Source organism: Branchiostoma lanceolatum, chromosome 5 (genome assembly GCF_035083965.1).
Source record: "Branchiostoma lanceolatum isolate klBraLanc5 chromosome 5, klBraLanc5.hap2, whole genome shotgun sequence".
Classification (NCBI taxonomy): Eukaryota; Metazoa; Chordata; class Leptocardii; order Amphioxiformes; family Branchiostomatidae; genus Branchiostoma; species Branchiostoma lanceolatum.
The window spans coordinates 10885389-10902273 of NC_089726.1; the positions used below are offsets into that span (position 1 = coordinate 10885389).

The following is a 16885-nucleotide window of genomic DNA, read 5'->3' on the forward strand; positions in this document are numbered from 1 at the left end:
TGACAGAGCAGGACTTGAGTGATCACACAACATTTGTATTGGATACAATTCATGGCAAAAATTAAACACTGCAAACCATCAGAACTGTCGACTATCTTCCCCAATAAACGACCAAAAACTAAGTTACCCGATCTTTTTAATCATGCTAATTGATGTGCCATTGGATATGGCATTGATAATGTGTTGTCATATTTAAAGAAATGAACTGTTTCATTTTTCCCACATGTAGATAGGACAAGTAAACACTAAAAATCTAGTATTTCCATGGCTTAGGCTATTACATGCACATTAATAAGTTTGAATGTTATAGCATACAAGTACATGTACATTCCAGTTTGTCTTCATGTAGGACTTCTGAAAAATAGTATTCATCAATGGAACATCAAAGCCTAATCTTTAATAGCTTCTTGGCCCAAACCTACATACTATATTATACTGGAAACTTTTATGATACTATAGTAAAATCAAGCTAGTTTTGTATCTAAAAGTAATTCTTTAAAAAAAGAGTAAGGCACTTGAATAAACATGTCTCAGCCATCTGTAGTGTTGTTCTACCAGGACTGCAGCAGTGGGCTCTGCAGCGCTTCACGGGCAGCCTGATCCACCAGGCACCAATGGTTGCAGCGGTCCGCCACGTTATCCCAGGGGTTTGCTGGGTCCAGGACCAATGGGCTGTAAGAAAATAACATTCAGGTAAATTGGTGGCTTTGATTTCATCATCACTTTCATGTGATACCCAATTATTTACTATATCACCAGTACCATCCAGGTTTGTGTGTGTCCAGGCCCATGCTTGGTGATGGTAGTCATTATAGAAGTGATATAAACAAACCTTGAAGGTACACACTAACACAGGCTATAGATGTATGATGACAACACTTGTCAACAGTCAAGTTGCCTTTTGTAAATAAAATTAATCAGACATTTATGTGTTTCATTTTTCACTGCCAATACTGCCTATGGATCAATTTCTACTAGAAGATAGGCATGTGCAACATATCTGTACCTTCCAGTGGAGGACAGCTTCTCGCGAACCACTGGGAACCTGTCGGAGTAGTAAGTTGTCCACAGTGCCCGGAGACTACTGTAGTTCACCACCGTCTCCATGACCATCTTGAAGGCCTGCTTCATGTTGAAGCTGCTTGTGGAGCCCACTTTTGTTTCACACACGTAGATACTGATCAGCTCCCACAGCCAGGAGGAGCCAAGCTTCCTTCCAAATCGTGCGTCTTGTGCCTACAAAGAAAAATATTGATTACGTTATTTAAATGTATAAACAATGTTAGATATCTGTTAAGATGCTACTCAATATTTGGACATTTCATTTGTAAAAGATCTACTTTGCAACGCCCGATTTTGATACTTTTTTGCTATTTTCAAAATTGCTGATATATTTGTAGGACTTTTTTTCTTATATGAAGAGCAAATGCAGTGTACTTGCTGTAAACCATTGATATGCTAACTATGAATCCAACATGTATAGGATTGAACCCATATAGACATCAAATGGTCTTACAGATTTGAAGCTCAACTCCTTGATATCCATTTGATGAAGAATTATAGCAATATATACAAGGGAAGTACTCAAATGTAGTAGAACCTTTTTCCAGGACTTCACCAGTCGGATGAGATTCTTCAGTCGAGCGGGTTTTTCTCGCACAAACTCGACCTGGAGACCAACGAAGGAAGCCGAGTACTTGTACGGGTCCTGGCCTCTCATGGACTGGTACACTTCATTTCGCTTCACTGTAGTAGAAAAGAATTCAATATAAATTGTTTTTCATTGTATGTGTGTGTGTGTTTTGTCCCTGAAAATGTAGCAATGGTATCCTGGTATTTTACTATGCTGACATATTTTCATAACTTGACAATGAACAATTAAGTATTGTATTAAAAGTAAAAGAACAACAACAAGACTATCATACTTGGGTTTTCCACAGCACCGAGGTTGTCGTAGGCTGGCACGATGTCAACTTCCATTTGGTGGTCTCTAGATCTCAGAACCAATGTTGCAGCATTTTGCTGTGCAACAACACTGACAACCCCATTTTCACGAGCCCACCTGGATCTGTGTGTTGAGAGAACAATGACTTACAGTTTCAACCAAACGGAACACGCCAAAGCGGTCCTTACTGTGTAAATTCAGGAAGGTGTCTTGAGTTTCATGGAATGGAACATTTCCTTTCATTATCGGTAAGAAGTCACTGTTATTTAATTTCAACAAGCGGTCTTGGGGCTTATCAAATACGTTATCATTTTTCCAACAATGTGAATATGATGGTTACTTTTGCATTTTGTAATAAAAGCCACATACGTAAACATGTATACATGTATGTACTGCCCCACTACCATCAAGTCACATCAGCACGTTCTTTTAGATACAGAAGTGGTAAACTATTGAACTCACAGTAATAAAACGTTTGAACCAAATTCGTGGCTGAACAGAAAAGGTTAAAGCTTATGAACATAATGTTTCCTTTCTCACCCCTCCAGTGTCGCTGCAACGCGTCCAATGATGTCTTGTTGCTGATTCAGGAAATCTCTCATACTGGTGATACCATTCAAGAAGAGCGTCACGTCGAGGTCAGACCTGTCCTTCAGCGCCGTTCCCCTGCCGTACGAACCTCCCTGGCAGGAAAGGACACATCAGCAGGAACAAGGCTACAACATTGGCACAATGCTTGGTCTTATCATTCCTGTAGCTTTGCTACTCTGTTTGAGTGTCGTAGCACATTACCTCGAAACATTGACATTTTATCTACTTGGTACCTATTAGAATACCGGTACAAAATGTACAAAACTTTGCAAATATTGCAGGCCTATGATAATTCCAGCACTGTTACTTAATTTGAATGTACAACTAGTATCCCAAGACCTCATGTATAGCCTCGTCAAATGGTGTTAACCCTTGGACTGACGTATTGATTATGTAAAGTTATCATTTGCATCAATCATATAAGTTGATCTTCTCCATCCAATTAACAGAATGTTCCAAAGTATGAAAGTCTTATCTTAACCGAGAAGACTATTCGAGCATTTCCACTTCAATCTAATATGCAAGTGATTGTTGACACACAGACAACACTACGGAAATCCTACCCTTCTTGCCAAGGTTACGACGATCGCACTCGTTTATTGACGATAGCTTGCAATGGAAGTAAGTTGGCGACATAGCAAGTGCAAACTTTCGTGGTTGGTGGATCATCGTGGTGAACAAAGGCATCCTGATATCGATACAGGACCTCAAACCGTTCTGGGATGACTGTGCGAAATTAGACAGAGATGGCGTATGAATGCGGTCATGGTTTCGGTCCCGAGGAGGCCATTAGCACTGTTTGTAGAGGTAAGTTGGCTCTTATCATGTACATGCACGATCTTGTTTTGATACACATTTTTGTGATTGAATGAAGTACTGTGGCCGTACCTTGACCAGGCGGTTAACGGTGACGCTGTTGTACCTAACCTCAGTCTGCAGTGTGCGGTACAGGCCATCTAGAACCCGGTTGAAGCTCGTTCTATCAGACTCGGTCATCTGAAGTTCCCGGTCGATGTGAGCGTTTAGCTCCCTCTCGCTGGTGAGATTCAGAAAAGAAGCTGAAACAAAACAAATCATCTTAGTCATGTGGCGTCTTTTTGAGGACCTTCTCCGTGTTATTCTTGGCCATTTTCAATTAGGATTTTGCCCTTTGAGGGGTCCATCGGGTTTCAAATTGTTACAGTTATTCCCTCCCTACTCAGACGAATTACGACCACCGAAACTAAGCGGAGTGGATAGTTTCGGTCCGACCGCTGTCGTTACAATCAGTGCAATCAGTTGTAAAATTTGCGAGCTGCCACCTAATGAGTCCCTAATATTTCATCGCCACCGTCAAGTTGATAAATCTTGAAGGTGATACATGTACATGTAGGAAATGATTAAGTAAAGAAATATGTTTGTAAGAGTTAGAATGGATCTAGTACAATGTGTGGATCAGCATGTGTTTGGGATAACTTTGCGATGTTCGTATGTGAGACTTTTTATGGTCTTCAGTTCTACAAGACATGAGTTAAATATTGGAACATCATATAAGATAATCAATCAGACCACGTTTAAACCGCACCTGATCTAAGATAAGAAGCTTCAAATAGTATGGGCTAGAAAGTATAAACATTTCTAATGCATGATCTACTACTTAACGCCCTTGATAAATATGTTCTCTGCCTGGAGGTAAATTGCAATCGTCTTTAAAAAAATGTACAAACTTCTTATGGAATAATTTATATAATGCATTCAGCCATTTTGAGTCCCACCATTGCAATCACTTCTTGTGTGGATACAAGGAACAGAGCTAGACTAAGTGTAATTTGAAGGAAAAAAAACGATCCGTAGTTTCCGCAAAAATGAGGTAGAATTTTTCTCACCGTCTCCTGAAAAATGCGCCATGGCTGTCTGCTGGAGTCTACTAAAGACGGGCCGTTTCCTATGATAACGCTCAGATTTCTTGATTTGCGCGCGCTCTTTAGTGATGTGTTGTCTGCTCCGCCCCGTCTGCACAAAGACCGCACAAGTGTTTGGGCAGGGAAGTTATACTAAGTTCTTAAGAAGCGTGTTGACTCCGGGGGTGGTTTCTGGTCACAGTGCAATTCTTATATTTTGTTGAGCGCACCATTTGAAGTCAGGGAGAAGGTGATAGGTATAGTAAGTCAAGTAAAAATCCAATAAGATCCCATTTTAGAGCATGCAAACATCATATCTATCAGAAAATGCAGGTTTTCTTAGCGGACAATTGCAGCTATACCCCCTTTATTGAAGCATGCGAAACTAGGAAGGTATAAGGTGTGTATTAGATCATAGTTTCGGACACCTTAAGTGGGAAAGGTGGCCAATCACAGCCTGCCAGCACATCTACGGGCAAGGTCATGGTTCAATAAATTTTCAACAAAAGCATCGTATTAGGAAATTGAATCAAGGATTTTTCAAATTAGAAAATCAATCATTAGGAATGAGGTTTTATGTGAGAAATAAATGATATAGTGTTTCTTTTCTGTTGCACACCTGACCAGTTTTCCCACAAGTCTTCACTCAACAGCCGTAAGGTCAAACATTTGATAGCGGACTGTAGACGTTGTTTACGATTGTAAGGCCTAGAATCTTCGGCTTGCGTTTGCTGTGTGTGCGCTAGCTATCAAAAAATGGACTACGACTCAGGTACGTCGATATCTTTTTATTAGGAAGGGGTATGTGAAAACTGATACAAGTAGTTGCCATGGTTATAACCTTTCTCATTACATTCGTCGTTTGTGGGTGGGTGGGTGAGTTCTTGGACAGCATAACGCGAGAAGTTGTGACTGGATCCCCGCGATATTTGGTACATGGATAGGTGTCGGCAAAACGAAGGGCCGATTATGGACCTCCTATTGGCTTTTTATTGTGCTGGCTTTGATATCTCGTGGTCTGGACATGCTATGATTATCATTTCTATGTGTAAGTAGCTCTTGGTCTCGTTTTTATTTCTTGTCTATCCCACCCCCACGACACTTTCTGTCCTGTCAGTTGAGATACTGATGATGTTTCCCGGATAGGAATGACATCCTGGGGTCCCCATCCTTCTGACGGTAATTCTAAAGATTTGGAGCAGAAGCTACACCAAAGCGAGGAGGCAAGAGGAGAAACGGCGGCAAAACGGCTGAAAGTCACCCAGATGGAATCCAAACTGAAAGATCACGAGGAAAGGTTAGTCAGTTTGGAAAATACCAAATTACCAATCAAGAACTGCTTCACAAAATGGCATCATTGGAGAAGCAGCTTCGACAGGTGAAGGGCGAAGGAAAAGAGGAACAGGATCAGAGCGTGTCTAATGAAGACCCAGAAGTGTTGGACATTCGGGAAGTGAAAGCTGGCGAAAGTAAGTCGAGTTCCACCTCATTCAAACGATGTAATACTATTTGACTGTCGTTGATATGCAGTCTGTAACTAATGACAAAATACACAAATTAGACTTGGATCGTAAAAACCTTTCATTGCCCACTATTGTGTTCGTTTCAGGTGAAAGTGGAGTGCAACTGACATTTTCAGTCATCAATTAGTTTATGCGCACGCGTGTGTTTATGTACGTATACATCTCATAGTATTTGGGGGGGGGGGGCGTGCGCGTATGTGCGTACCATTTAGGTATAAGGAGACAGAGTGGCATTATTGCATTGATTTTCTTATAAGCAGTCGTCCTCGAAATCTGTTCTCCTCAGCATCTACATTCGGCTTGGACCCGGCGACCATTCATGGCAAGTTAGAAACCCAAGTAGACAAGGATAAGGGGAAAATTCTTATCAAATACAACAAGGACCAAGAGGTTGTCAACACAATGGGTCGCTTCGTGGGGAAGTCACACACTGCACTGGGAGATGTGCTGGTCAGTGGAGGGACGATGTACTGGGAAGTGAACGTCCGCAAGTCCAACCACTACCGTGTCGGTACGTACAGATTCATAGTAGTAGTCTAGCCTCCGTTGCAGTCCTTTTCCCCGCAGCGTTTTTTTTTCCAATTTTTTTTTTTGGGGGGGGGGGGCGTATCTGCTTGGGATCCCGTATCCGCCGTGCCCCTGTGTCCGCTATTGACCCTGTGTCTGCTGCTGGGGAAGCAGCAGACACAGGGGCACGGCGGATACGGGATCCCAAGCAGATACGCGGCGCCCCCCCCCAAAAAAATTGGAAAAAAAACGCTGCGGGGAAAAGGACTGCAACGGAGGCTAGTAGTAGTCTATAAACATCATAAATAGCAAACGTTAAGTCCTCCTACTAGCATACTTAGATAGATTCTATCAGAATTGGTTTAACGGCAGACTAGGGTTAACCGAATAAAAACAAGGCCCGTCGCTACATAAACAGTGTGTGTGTCTGTGTGTCTGTGTGTTGTATCTGTCGTTGATGTTATAAAGTAGCTTTAACGTACAATGAAAGGATAATTGGTATCTTTGTGTTTTTATTTATGAAGGCGTGGCATTGAAGACCGTCAAACGTGACAAATGGATCGGTGACACAAAGAAGTCATGGTGCATCAGGAACAACGACGGTGAGGTGTCCGCCAGACACAACTACGTCGACTCCGGTCTGCGACTGGTCCGGAACCCGCCAGTGATCGGTGTTCTTCTCGACTACGACAACGCGAAGGTGATCTGACGTGAATCGAGATTTTGCCTTAATTAGTACATGTATCAGTGTTGGTTCTTAAAACCAGTAAAATGTTCTTTGTTTAGGAAATGACACAGTGTAATTTAATGCAATTCTTTTTCATTTACTAGCTTTATAACTTATAGCTATAAATGACATTTGTATACAGTACAGAACAACGGAGATGGGCGCCGCCTTATGCACCTTCGGCGCGGGGAGGACTTTAACTAACTTTTAACAGAACAACAACATGCGTAGATGTACTTGATATAAAAAATCCTCAAAGACAATCTGTATGACATAGATTGGAGTAGTTTTATTTCGAAACGACCTCCGTTGTGGTTTTGTTTTTCTCAGGTCCAATTCTTCGATGCAGACAGTCGTAAACACCTGCAAACATACGAAGTTGACGTCACAGAACCCTTACGTCCGGCGTTCCAAGTGAACGAAGGCTGTGTTGTGGTGGACAGCGCAGCCTCCCCTGCTAAAATGGAGGAACTTTTAGCAGCCAAGGACGCCGCTGGTAAGCCTAATCTTCTGTGTTCAACGATTGGCGTGTAACAGATATCTTCGCTAGTAAAAAAAACTCAAACCAACCTTAAGACCATAACACTGTACTAATAAAATGGTAGGTGAGGCTTGTTTGTTAGAGGAAAGACGTATCGCTGTATCAATATCTGTTGGGTTACATGTACTTTAACACAAGGGGTTTTGTACATCCCCAGGCGACAGCATTCCTGACTTGACACACGACACATCATCGTATAAGACTCGTAAGTTCATCTTCTCATAGACTACATCAATCTTTGTTTCAAATTTTCTAATATACGGACAAAATGTTCCAATTAATAGTTACTAGTATCCACCTATTTCCTTAACAACATCTGACTTGGCCTGCCTTGAAAGATATTAACTGAGTTATTTGAAGTGATCACAGTTTTCAACATTAATTTAACACCTTGAAATCTTCTCAAGTCATACTATAAGCGTAAAACCGTTCCCTACCCTCAGGTTTCTTCAATGACAGGAGACTGGCAGCCCTTTCCGAGTCCATCGGTAAAGAGTGGCGTCAGGTTGCCAGTTGTCTCGGGCTCGAGAAGGTGCAGCTAGACAAGTTGGAGATAAATCACCCACGTGACCACAACCGGCAAGTTCTGGAAGGCCTGTCTGCTTGGAGGCTTACTATGAAGGTACGTTATGTGAACATTTGTGAATGAGGGACTAATAAAAGGCGAAGTATTGAGTAAATATGTCTTCAAATTGTAAAAATTCCCGCACATGGTTTTAAGTGATTGCTACGTTTGAAAATATGTTTTCATGACTTGCTTTCTTGACGTTAGGACGATGATGAGATGTTGGCCAAGCTCATGGCATCTCTGCAGGAATGTAGCCGCTTCGACCTCGCAGAGAAAATACAAGAGGAACACGGCCAGCATGGTCAAACCACCGAGACCGAAGAATCTGAAAACCCTTCCTAGAGCAGCATGTATGCGTCTAATAAAATGTCAGAAAAAAAACATGGACAGTAGTTGGCTTCATCGTTTGATTTTAAAAATGGCCGAGTGCAGTGAGTGTGTGTGTGTGTGTGTGTGTGTGTGTGTGTGTGTGTGTGTGTGTGTGTGTGTGTGTGTGTGTGTGTGTGTGAGAGAGAGAGAGACAGAGACAGAGACCGAGAGCGAGAGCGAGAGCGAGAGCAATTACTTGTCAACGAATAGAATCATACCACCCCATTACTGGCATCAGGTCTTTTTTCTTCCAATCCTCTCCATGAATCATCAACTTTTCGCCGTCTTTTCTGTTCTTGCTCTTTATCTGATGGCATATGTCTGACAGCCCGTTTGATGACGTCCTTCCGGAAAGGAAAATGCATGGCAGACGACAAACGGAGACGCCGTTACGCTGGGTGTAATATCAATATCATCAATAACCCGCTCGTGATTCTAATGGTTTACCTTTTCTCTCGGTTGGAAAATAGACTATACTAGATCATTAGGTGACGTCCAAACAAACTGGAAGCTAGCAACTGTTACTATATCGTAGAACAGTGGAGATTCGTGTGCAGATGATAATTGTGAACCTTTGTGACTTCAATTGCCAAATAATCAACATAACATTTGTCAAATTCCATGTAAAGCAGGAATTTTAAAACGTTTTAAAGATTGTAATCGTAGACTCAATAGTGATCCCTCGAACCATGCAGGGTTACAAATAATAGATTGGTCTCATTCAGAGAATGACATATGCCTTGGATCAAATGTGACTAGTAGACCACTCATGCAGAGCGACGCATTCATTCTTGTACCCTTTGCAGTCACGCAACATTTGTACGTATTGTATAGTCCTGTGTTGTGTTGTATCGGAGGGCGGACTCTACCTGATAAGGCCAAGCCTAGGGCGCAAGAGTTTTAGAGCAGCTCTCCTTTGACACCTATAACTTCAACCACAAATTTCTGTCTCGAGATGGATTCTTACCGCACCCAAGATGAAGAAGAACAGATAGAAGATGTTGTTTTCTCGGCGACAAAACTGCCCATTCTTGGAGAGAACAGCCAACTACAGAGGCGATTTCTTTGCCTCGTGAAAGATGGCGACCGTGCCAAGGTGGAAGAAATATTAAGCAAAAATCGTCATGATGTGTCCTTCAACATCGACTGCCTGGACACTTGTGGACGTTCTGCTGTAGAACTGGCGACGATCCAGGGTGACCAGGAGATGGTGGAGACATTACTGAGACATGGGGTGGACCTGGGGGACTCGTTATTGTACGCTGTGGACATGGAGAAGGAAGACGTCATCACAACCCTGCTGAGTCACACCCAGACAGGAAGTATTGAAAGCGGTAATGAAAAGGTGCGTCTTTTTTTTCTACTTTCACAGTCTATTCCAGATGTGGGGTTTTGGTTCTAGCTGTATATTGATTATGCGAGGACAATTCCATAGATATTGAAGTATACACATGAACCAATAGTACATACGGTATGTGACACAGACCAGATTTTTCGTTCGTTTTCTGTAGGTCCGTCCTTTCCTGTATATATTTGAAGGTTATGAAACAGTAGACACAGTTTGGGGTTCTAGCAAGGTTTGTCCATTCAATGATGATGCAGAGGTGCGTGTACTCTGTGGTGTGACATGGTAGCGAACACAAACACGACTGCTTGTCAACCACTATTTGGATATTAACTGGAGGTTCAACAAAGAAAACACGTCCTTTTTTCCAGCTGGACATACCTTCCTACGCTTGTCAGCACTTTGACCGTGACATATCGTTGTAAGCGATCGACTTACCAATGACACAATCCCTTTCAACTAATTTGGAAACTGGAAACGCTCTGGAGGATATATAGATATTTCCATGGTTCATGGTCTTAGAATAGTTGGTGTTTTAAGTGCCTTGCCTGTAATGAGGAAGTGTAAAGCCCAGTATCAATTGCAGCAGTACCGGTCTAATTCATCTGTACAAATTACATGATTGCAGGGTACACCCAAAGAATCACTCTTTCCCCCGCACGTCACGCCAGTCCTCCTAGCGGCGCATCGCAACAACTACAGCATCCTCCAACTCCTGCTGGAGCGACAGTTCCCTCTCCCCCGCATTGGTGACATCAGCGGCTCAACCGACCACAGAGTCATGCTTGACTACTACCGCGCCGTCACCAGCCCTTCTTACATTCTCCTCACCAGTCAAGATCCCTTCGAAACCGCCTTCAAGGTCAAGGAGGAACTTAACAACATCGTCTCTTGCATTGAGACTGGAAGAAGAGAATTTCAAGAGCTTTCTGCCCAACTTGAAGAGTTTACTGCAGAGCTTATCAGTTTCGCTAGGTGTCCTGACGAGGTCATGGCTGTTTTGAACGCTGGCGATAACATGGAGGACATAGCAGGATTGCGCATGCGTCAACTTCAGAGGGCCATTGCAGTAGGACATAAGAAGGTAAGTGTAATATGATTGCATCATAAATTCATATTTTCCCGTTCTTATCAAAACAGAAATCTATTGCTGTTTATCTGATGATTATCGAATCCCTTGTCTAAAGAACCAAACAACGGTTGGTGTCATGTTATGCTACTTTGACTAGGGCAATTGACCATACTATCATCTTGAATAAGTATTGTACATGTCATGTGAAGGAAGGTACTGAAAGAGATCAAGATAGATTTTTGGTCTTCACAATTATATGTCCTCAGCGATTTTGACAAGCAGACGGCAATGCGGCTGCATTGTCGGTCTAAATGTTTACCATAATTACACTCGTTTATCCTTAGTTCGTCGCACACAACAAGTGCCAGGAGTTGTTGAATCTGCAGTTCTACCGGCATCATCGCGACATCTTGTACAGCTCCACATGGAAGAAGTTTCTGGCCTTTTGGGTACGGTGATTCTGACTGCATTCCGGTTTTACACTCATTCCTACTGAGTTCCGTGTGTTGATAAAGTTCAAAGACCTTACAAATTGCATTGCTTTGGCAATTTTTTGCCTAACATTTTCAGCAGTTTTGTTGATTATACAATGTTTGCTACATACAGATATCCACAGTCTTAGCTCCGATCCTGGCAATCCTATATATGGTCACCACAAAGACAAATCTCAGAGAGGCCATCTCCTCGCCTGTTGTCAAGTTCAGCATGAGGTCCTGGTCGTGGCTCGTATTCTTAACGGTCATGATAGTACTGAACGGAGACAATGAGTCGACGGGAGCGTATGTGCTGATTGGGACCTACTATTGTTGGGTGATAGGTGAGAAATTATCTTAAGGATTGTCGAGCAAGTTTGAACTGCAATTTCCTGCACAAAAATTGGACTTACTCAAATTTTCGACTGTACAGCTCCAGTCTTTGTCAAGGAATGAGCAATCCACCGCTGAGATGACGTCACTTTATGCAGATAGAATACGTGACTCGGTGAGCAGTGGATCATAAGTTGCAGAAAGTTTGTGGCGTCCCCGTCTTAAGACGAGGAATGAAGGAAGCCATTTACATCAGGGCCTTACAATCATCCCTCACTAGAGACGGGGGGTGCCACAAACTTTCTGAATGCAATGGAGACAAATCTGTTTATTTTCCTTTGTAATGAACGTTTTCCTTACAGGTATGGTCTGGGAGAAGATGAAGGAGGTTTGGACTGCTTCAGTGGACGCCTGGAACAAGTGGGACCAGCTGCTTCTGCTGTGTCATATGTCAGCGGTGGGATGCTTTACAGGTGGCCTTGTCGCTATTCAAGGGGTACGTAAAGAGTTCTATATGATTCGATACTCCAAGCCCGTATCCATTGGCTTGGAAACGAATTTGGTTATTAGAGTCTTGTTATTTTAGGTTCTGAGTAACACGATACTGTTCCAATGAAGAACTTTCTCTTTTATCTCATTTGCCTAGTTCGGCACATCTGCTGCAGCTATCTTACAAACTTTGGCATACGCAAAAACTACTTATTTTAGAAACCATTTGATCATACGCGTGCAATGTGAACATATCCCCTGTTCTTGTCTCTGTGATTAGAACTTCGACGTCATATTCGATGCAAGTGAGTGGAACCCGTTCTTCATCGGCGGTGATCTATTAGCGATAGCGGTCATCCTCAGCTTCGCCCGGTACATGAGCATGTTGATGTTCTCCGAAACCATTGGTCCACTCCTGCTGTCCATGTACAAGATGGTTATGGACATCTTCAAGTTCATCATCGTGTTCCTAATCATCATCCTTGGCTTTGCCTGCGCTTTACAGCGCCTGTACAACTCGCCCAGACCAGATTCAGGTATGGTAGACATCTTTTTTTTTTTAAATTTGTTTGTTTGTATTGCATACGTGGTAAACTGCATTATGGCGTAAACACAAGGCTTGTTCTGATGAGTACAAGCTACATATGTCCGGAAAGATTCATTTGAGCCACACCGGGAAGGACCACAACTCTTTTCAATAAGTGTAGTTGGTGTGGCCTTCCTCAAACACGGACTTCCATTTGACGTCCTGTCCCAGGGAGGTTCCTAGCCGAGGCTAGGTACGTATTTGCACCTGAGTCGAATGATGATATTGGTTTAAAGTGCACAACATCGAGATCTATCATCGATTCGAACTGAGTAGTCCAGGTTCTAAGTCAACAACCCTTATCACAAACCCACAGTGACACCACACATTCTTAGTGTTCTGAGAATGTTCTGTATTGAAAGCTTATCTAGTAGACCCAAGAACCCCCTCCAGAGACACAGGGTTTGATGTAGAGGACCTGAGAGCGGCTATGGATGATCGAGCGTTATAGAGAGAGGTTGTGCAGGGACAAAAGATGATGATGATGAAGATTGATGGATACAGTGTATTGGACTTACAAATAATCGATGCAAACTATCAAATTGACTAATCCCGCTTAGCATTACTTATCACGTACATACAATATTAGTCGATTGTCATTGATGGATGACACTGTCATTGGATCATGGAGTAACAGACATGACACCCAGTCTTTTGTTAAAACTTTTTTTATGTTACAAACTCTTCTGTTACCGTTATTTTGTAATTTCAGATTGTCTCTTGGAATATTACCAAGCTCTCCGAGAGCAACGCCAAGCTAACAACACCAACGTCAATTTTACTTCTGAAGACTTCTGCTACTATGGAGACTTTGCACAGTATGTGGTATCTTTCAGGCAAAGATTAAGCCGCATGATACATAGAAAGAACCGATTTCATGGTAATGTAAGATGGTGTTTTAGAAACAGTTAAATTGCTTGTCCTATGATCCATTTCACATGTCAACATACTGTGACTTACCATTCAATGGGTAGCTTATCTCATTTTGTAAAACGTTGATTTGTTTGCGAGTTCCGAAACAAAGGGATATTGTCAGGTGTTTGCACATAAACTACGACGAAGTATTGCTGAGGTCATGGTATCAAGCATAGAGAAAGATACAAGATGGTGATCAGTCCTCCGGAACGCCACACAATACGTTTATTTATGGAATTATACATAGTCAGGTGTTCCTTGAATATATAGAGGTGAATGGCAGCCATGGTGATAAAGGGGGAAATGAAATGGTGATATCACGTGAAGACTTCACATGCGTCTTTAACCCAGGGACATGGCCGCCGTTTACATGACGTCACAGTCACTGACTGTGACTGAAAAAAAACTATGGAAAGCGACACGTTTTTAAGAATGTTTAGTTACACTGATAGCAAATTTTCTAGAAATGAAATGTTGTGAAATTGGATGAAACGAAAATTGTATAATTCTTTCCCCCTAGTTTGCACCTCTCCATTTTCTACTTGTTCTGGACGCTGTACGGAAAGTTTGAGTTCACTGATCTCGACGTGACAGCACCAAACGCAGTCCAGTTTCCTGTAGTGTCCACCTGGCTGAGCAGAATCCTGTTTATCGTCTACATCACAGCCTCCATCATCATCCTGCTGAACATGCTCATCGCCATGATGAGTGACTCCTTCTCTAGTGTCTCCGTAAGTAGGAATCTCACCTTAATCGTACCTTAGGAAAATAATGCCAGCGTAGGGTTGCGAGACAGATTAGACAGATCAATGGAAATAAGGCTGAGTAAAATTTGTCAAATATTGAACCTGGATATCCGAAAGAGGAAAACGATGTACTGCTTAAATCGTTAAATTTGGTAATTTTCATTAGGATTACATATAGTCGTCGCAGAACACCATTGCAATGGACTATGGTTTTGAAATCATTATGATAGAATCGGCTTGTAATATCATAACATTGTTGGTCTTATTCAGTTCGACGCTGAGGTGGAGTGGCGCTTCGCCCGTTCCCGTGAGATGTTGAAGTACATCCCCAAAGGCCGCACGCTGCCGCCTCCATTTAACCTCATCCCCAGTCCTAAGTCGGTCTGGTCCTTCCTGAAATGGATCGAACTGATCTGTCGCTGTCAAAAGACTCAAAAGGTTAGCTGAAATAGGCTGCTACATTTAGTTGCTTTACCCGGCCAGTATGATATATACCATCCTAGTAACGTTATCACATTTTGATAGTATTTATAAGACGTCAAAAAGTACAATAAGGTCAATATCACTGTTTGTCATTGCAGGAGGTATCCAATTCATAACCTTTCTTGTAACTGATTTGGAGTTGATAACACACGATATGATGGTAAATAACTTATGATTAGGTAGGCCTATCCCTATTTTGAATTTATGCATCATTGTGAGAGAAAAACAACATCAAAATTGAACATTTCCATTTTGGTATCTCTTTTCCTCCTTTAAAAGAATTTGACCTCTTTTATATTCTGTTTCCGTCAGAAGAACGAGATCGAGCTCAAGGAGGCTCTCAGAAAGTACAAGGTAATGGGTATCTTCATATTTCATCCTCAGTTTCTGTTGACTTCACGTTTGATCGTGTGGGAACAAAATATGCCAACTCATAGGGCTAATAGAATAGAATGTTGCCCAAAACCAAGGCCTTTCAAGTGTTGTCCTTATTCTGAATCATTTAATTCTAAACATGGTAAAAGCGATCCGGAAAAAAAAAAAACAGCCCAAAACAGCTTTCAATAATTGTTTAGCATGATGTACTTTGAGCAAAGCTAGTTTTATTATTTAGTTTCTTTGTCATCATCAAAGATCTTTTGTACTGTTTCACCAAACAGGTGACCGTCGAACGGCTGAAGGCAAGATACCTGCTGGCCTACAGTCTTCGTCGGGATCAAGCTGAGGGATGATGCCTTAACAGTCAGCAGAAGAAAATGTATTGCGACAATTTGCGTTCATGTTTGTTAACGTCAGATGCCACTAGTACCGGTTGATGTTTTGCATGCAGACAGAAATATTTTCTTTAACATCATATATTGGATACTAGAATTGTTAGCTCGGCAAGGGAGTGATGACTCCGTGTCTTTATCACAAAGGACATGTTTGGTTCGGAGGAATTTCGAAGGGCTAACTTGTGGTTGATTCTATCGTCAGCGTCCATATTTGAAATTCTGTTGTCATACACTTCAGTATATGAATACTAGAATATACTTCAGTATATGAAATTCTGTTGTCATACACCTCTGTGATCATACACTACAGTATAAAATTCACCTGATAGTATCTAATTGGTCCACGTTACTGTAATTGTTCATTGCTGTCATGTCCTGCTTTTTTCTTTACATGCTTCTTTGTTTGTTTACGTTGCCACTTCATGACAGAGAAAGAGTTAAGAATTGGGAATAAAAGAAATAGATTCCGTTCCACCGTGCCTCCATTGTCAACTCATTACCCACGGGTTTCAGACCATCACACTCGTGCACACCTGTATTGCCTCTCAATATCATAAGTCAAAAGTATTGACAAACGCCCTAAGGTTGATATAAGTAGGCATCAAATATTCATCCAGGATCGGATTAAAGAGGTGATCCACTATTGAGAAGTAAAACTAATGTGACATAAAGACGAATAACAGCTTACTCTTTATTTACTTATTAAAAATCGCGTGCAAAGTTGACAATATAAGTTCCGAAAACGAGGGTTATGTTGTCAGGTGCGTGTATCTGTCTCTCTGTAGGGTAGGTGCGGCACAGCCAGGGCTGTCTAAGTATTTTATTAAGTCTTTTATGAATAAGTTAAAAAGAGTAGGACTAAGCTTACATCCCTGTCTTACGCCTCTGTATAAATGGATAAATACCGTTTACGTGTTGCCTTACTTCCTTTCGCCCGCGTCTATATAAAGAGCAAGTTGAGCTTTAAAGGCATTTTGTGTACAATTAGAGTACTGTCACCTGAGATGGAAATAACTGTG

General features: G+C 41.9%; 3 protein-coding genes across 3 annotated transcripts; 2 read left to right on the forward strand and 1 right to left on the reverse strand.

The window, feature by feature from the left end:
• Nucleotides 1–14: 14 nt before the first annotated feature.
• On the reverse strand, nucleotides 15–4548 carry LOC136435053 (2'-5'-oligoadenylate synthase 1-like). Its single transcript, XM_066428233.1, has 7 exons — nucleotides 4402–4548; nucleotides 3425–3594; nucleotides 2486–2628; nucleotides 1926–2068; nucleotides 1601–1746; nucleotides 1007–1236; nucleotides 15–672 (listed from the first exon to the last, which is right to left on the reverse strand). Exons 1-7 carry the CDS (start codon nucleotides 4421–4423, stop codon nucleotides 552–554), a joined length of 975 nt encoding a protein of 324 aa, XP_066284330.1. The 5' UTR covers nucleotides 4424–4548; the 3' UTR covers nucleotides 15–551.
• A 1193-nt stretch (nucleotides 4549–5741) lies between these two features.
• On the forward strand, nucleotides 5742–8663 carry LOC136435052 (SPRY domain-containing protein 4-like). The gene is made up of 7 exons (XM_066428232.1): nucleotides 5742–5885; nucleotides 6226–6450; nucleotides 6971–7146; nucleotides 7504–7669; nucleotides 7872–7919; nucleotides 8158–8336; nucleotides 8487–8663. Exons 1-7 carry the CDS (start codon nucleotides 5765–5767, stop codon nucleotides 8622–8624), a joined length of 1053 nt encoding a protein of 350 aa, XP_066284329.1. The 5' UTR covers nucleotides 5742–5764; the 3' UTR covers nucleotides 8625–8663.
• Nucleotides 8664–9291: 628 nt separating this feature from the next.
• LOC136435054 (short transient receptor potential channel 4-like) lies at nucleotides 9292–16308 on the forward strand. The gene is made up of 11 exons (XM_066428235.1): nucleotides 9292–9996; nucleotides 10625–11080; nucleotides 11413–11517; nucleotides 11675–11885; nucleotides 12237–12370; nucleotides 12644–12899; nucleotides 13662–13767; nucleotides 14385–14595; nucleotides 14881–15048; nucleotides 15406–15447; nucleotides 15753–16308. The coding sequence occupies exons 1-11, from the start codon at nucleotides 9607–9609 to the stop codon at nucleotides 15822–15824; spliced, it is 2151 nt and encodes a 716-aa protein (XP_066284332.1). The 5' UTR covers nucleotides 9292–9606; the 3' UTR covers nucleotides 15825–16308.
• The last annotated feature ends 577 nt before the right edge of the window (nucleotides 16309–16885 follow it).

Excerpts from the sequence above, each read along its gene's own strand:
- LOC136435053 (XM_066428233.1), bottom strand. The coding sequence starts at position 4,423 with ATGGCGCATTTTTCAGGAGACG. Across the intron at positions 3,595-4,401 it reads GGCGCATTTTTCAGGAGACG|CTTCTTTTCTGAATCTCACC; the intron begins GTGAGAAAAATT and ends GTTTTGTTTCAG. Across the intron at positions 673-1,006 it reads AAGCTGTCCTCCACTGGAAG|CCCATTGGTCCTGGACCCAG; the intron begins GTACAGATATGT and ends ATTTTCTTACAG.
- LOC136435054 (XM_066428235.1), top strand. The coding sequence starts at position 9,607 with ATGGATTCTTACCGCACCCAAGATGAAGAAGAACAGATAGAAGATGTT. Across the intron at positions 12,371-12,643 it reads GCCTTGTCGCTATTCAAGGG|AACTTCGACGTCATATTCGA; the intron begins GTACGTAAAGAG and ends CTCTGTGATTAG. Across the intron at positions 15,049-15,405 it reads GCTGTCAAAAGACTCAAAAG|AAGAACGAGATCGAGCTCAA; the intron begins GTTAGCTGAAAT and ends TGTTTCCGTCAG.
- LOC136435052 (XM_066428232.1), top strand. The coding sequence starts at position 5,765 with ATGGCATCATTGGAGAAGCAGCTTCGACAGGTGAAGGGCGAAGGAAAA. Across the intron at positions 7,147-7,503 it reads TCGACTACGACAACGCGAAG|GTCCAATTCTTCGATGCAGA; the intron begins GTGATCTGACGT and ends TGTTTTTCTCAG. Across the intron at positions 8,337-8,486 it reads CTTGGAGGCTTACTATGAAG|GACGATGATGAGATGTTGGC; the intron begins GTACGTTATGTG and ends TCTTGACGTTAG.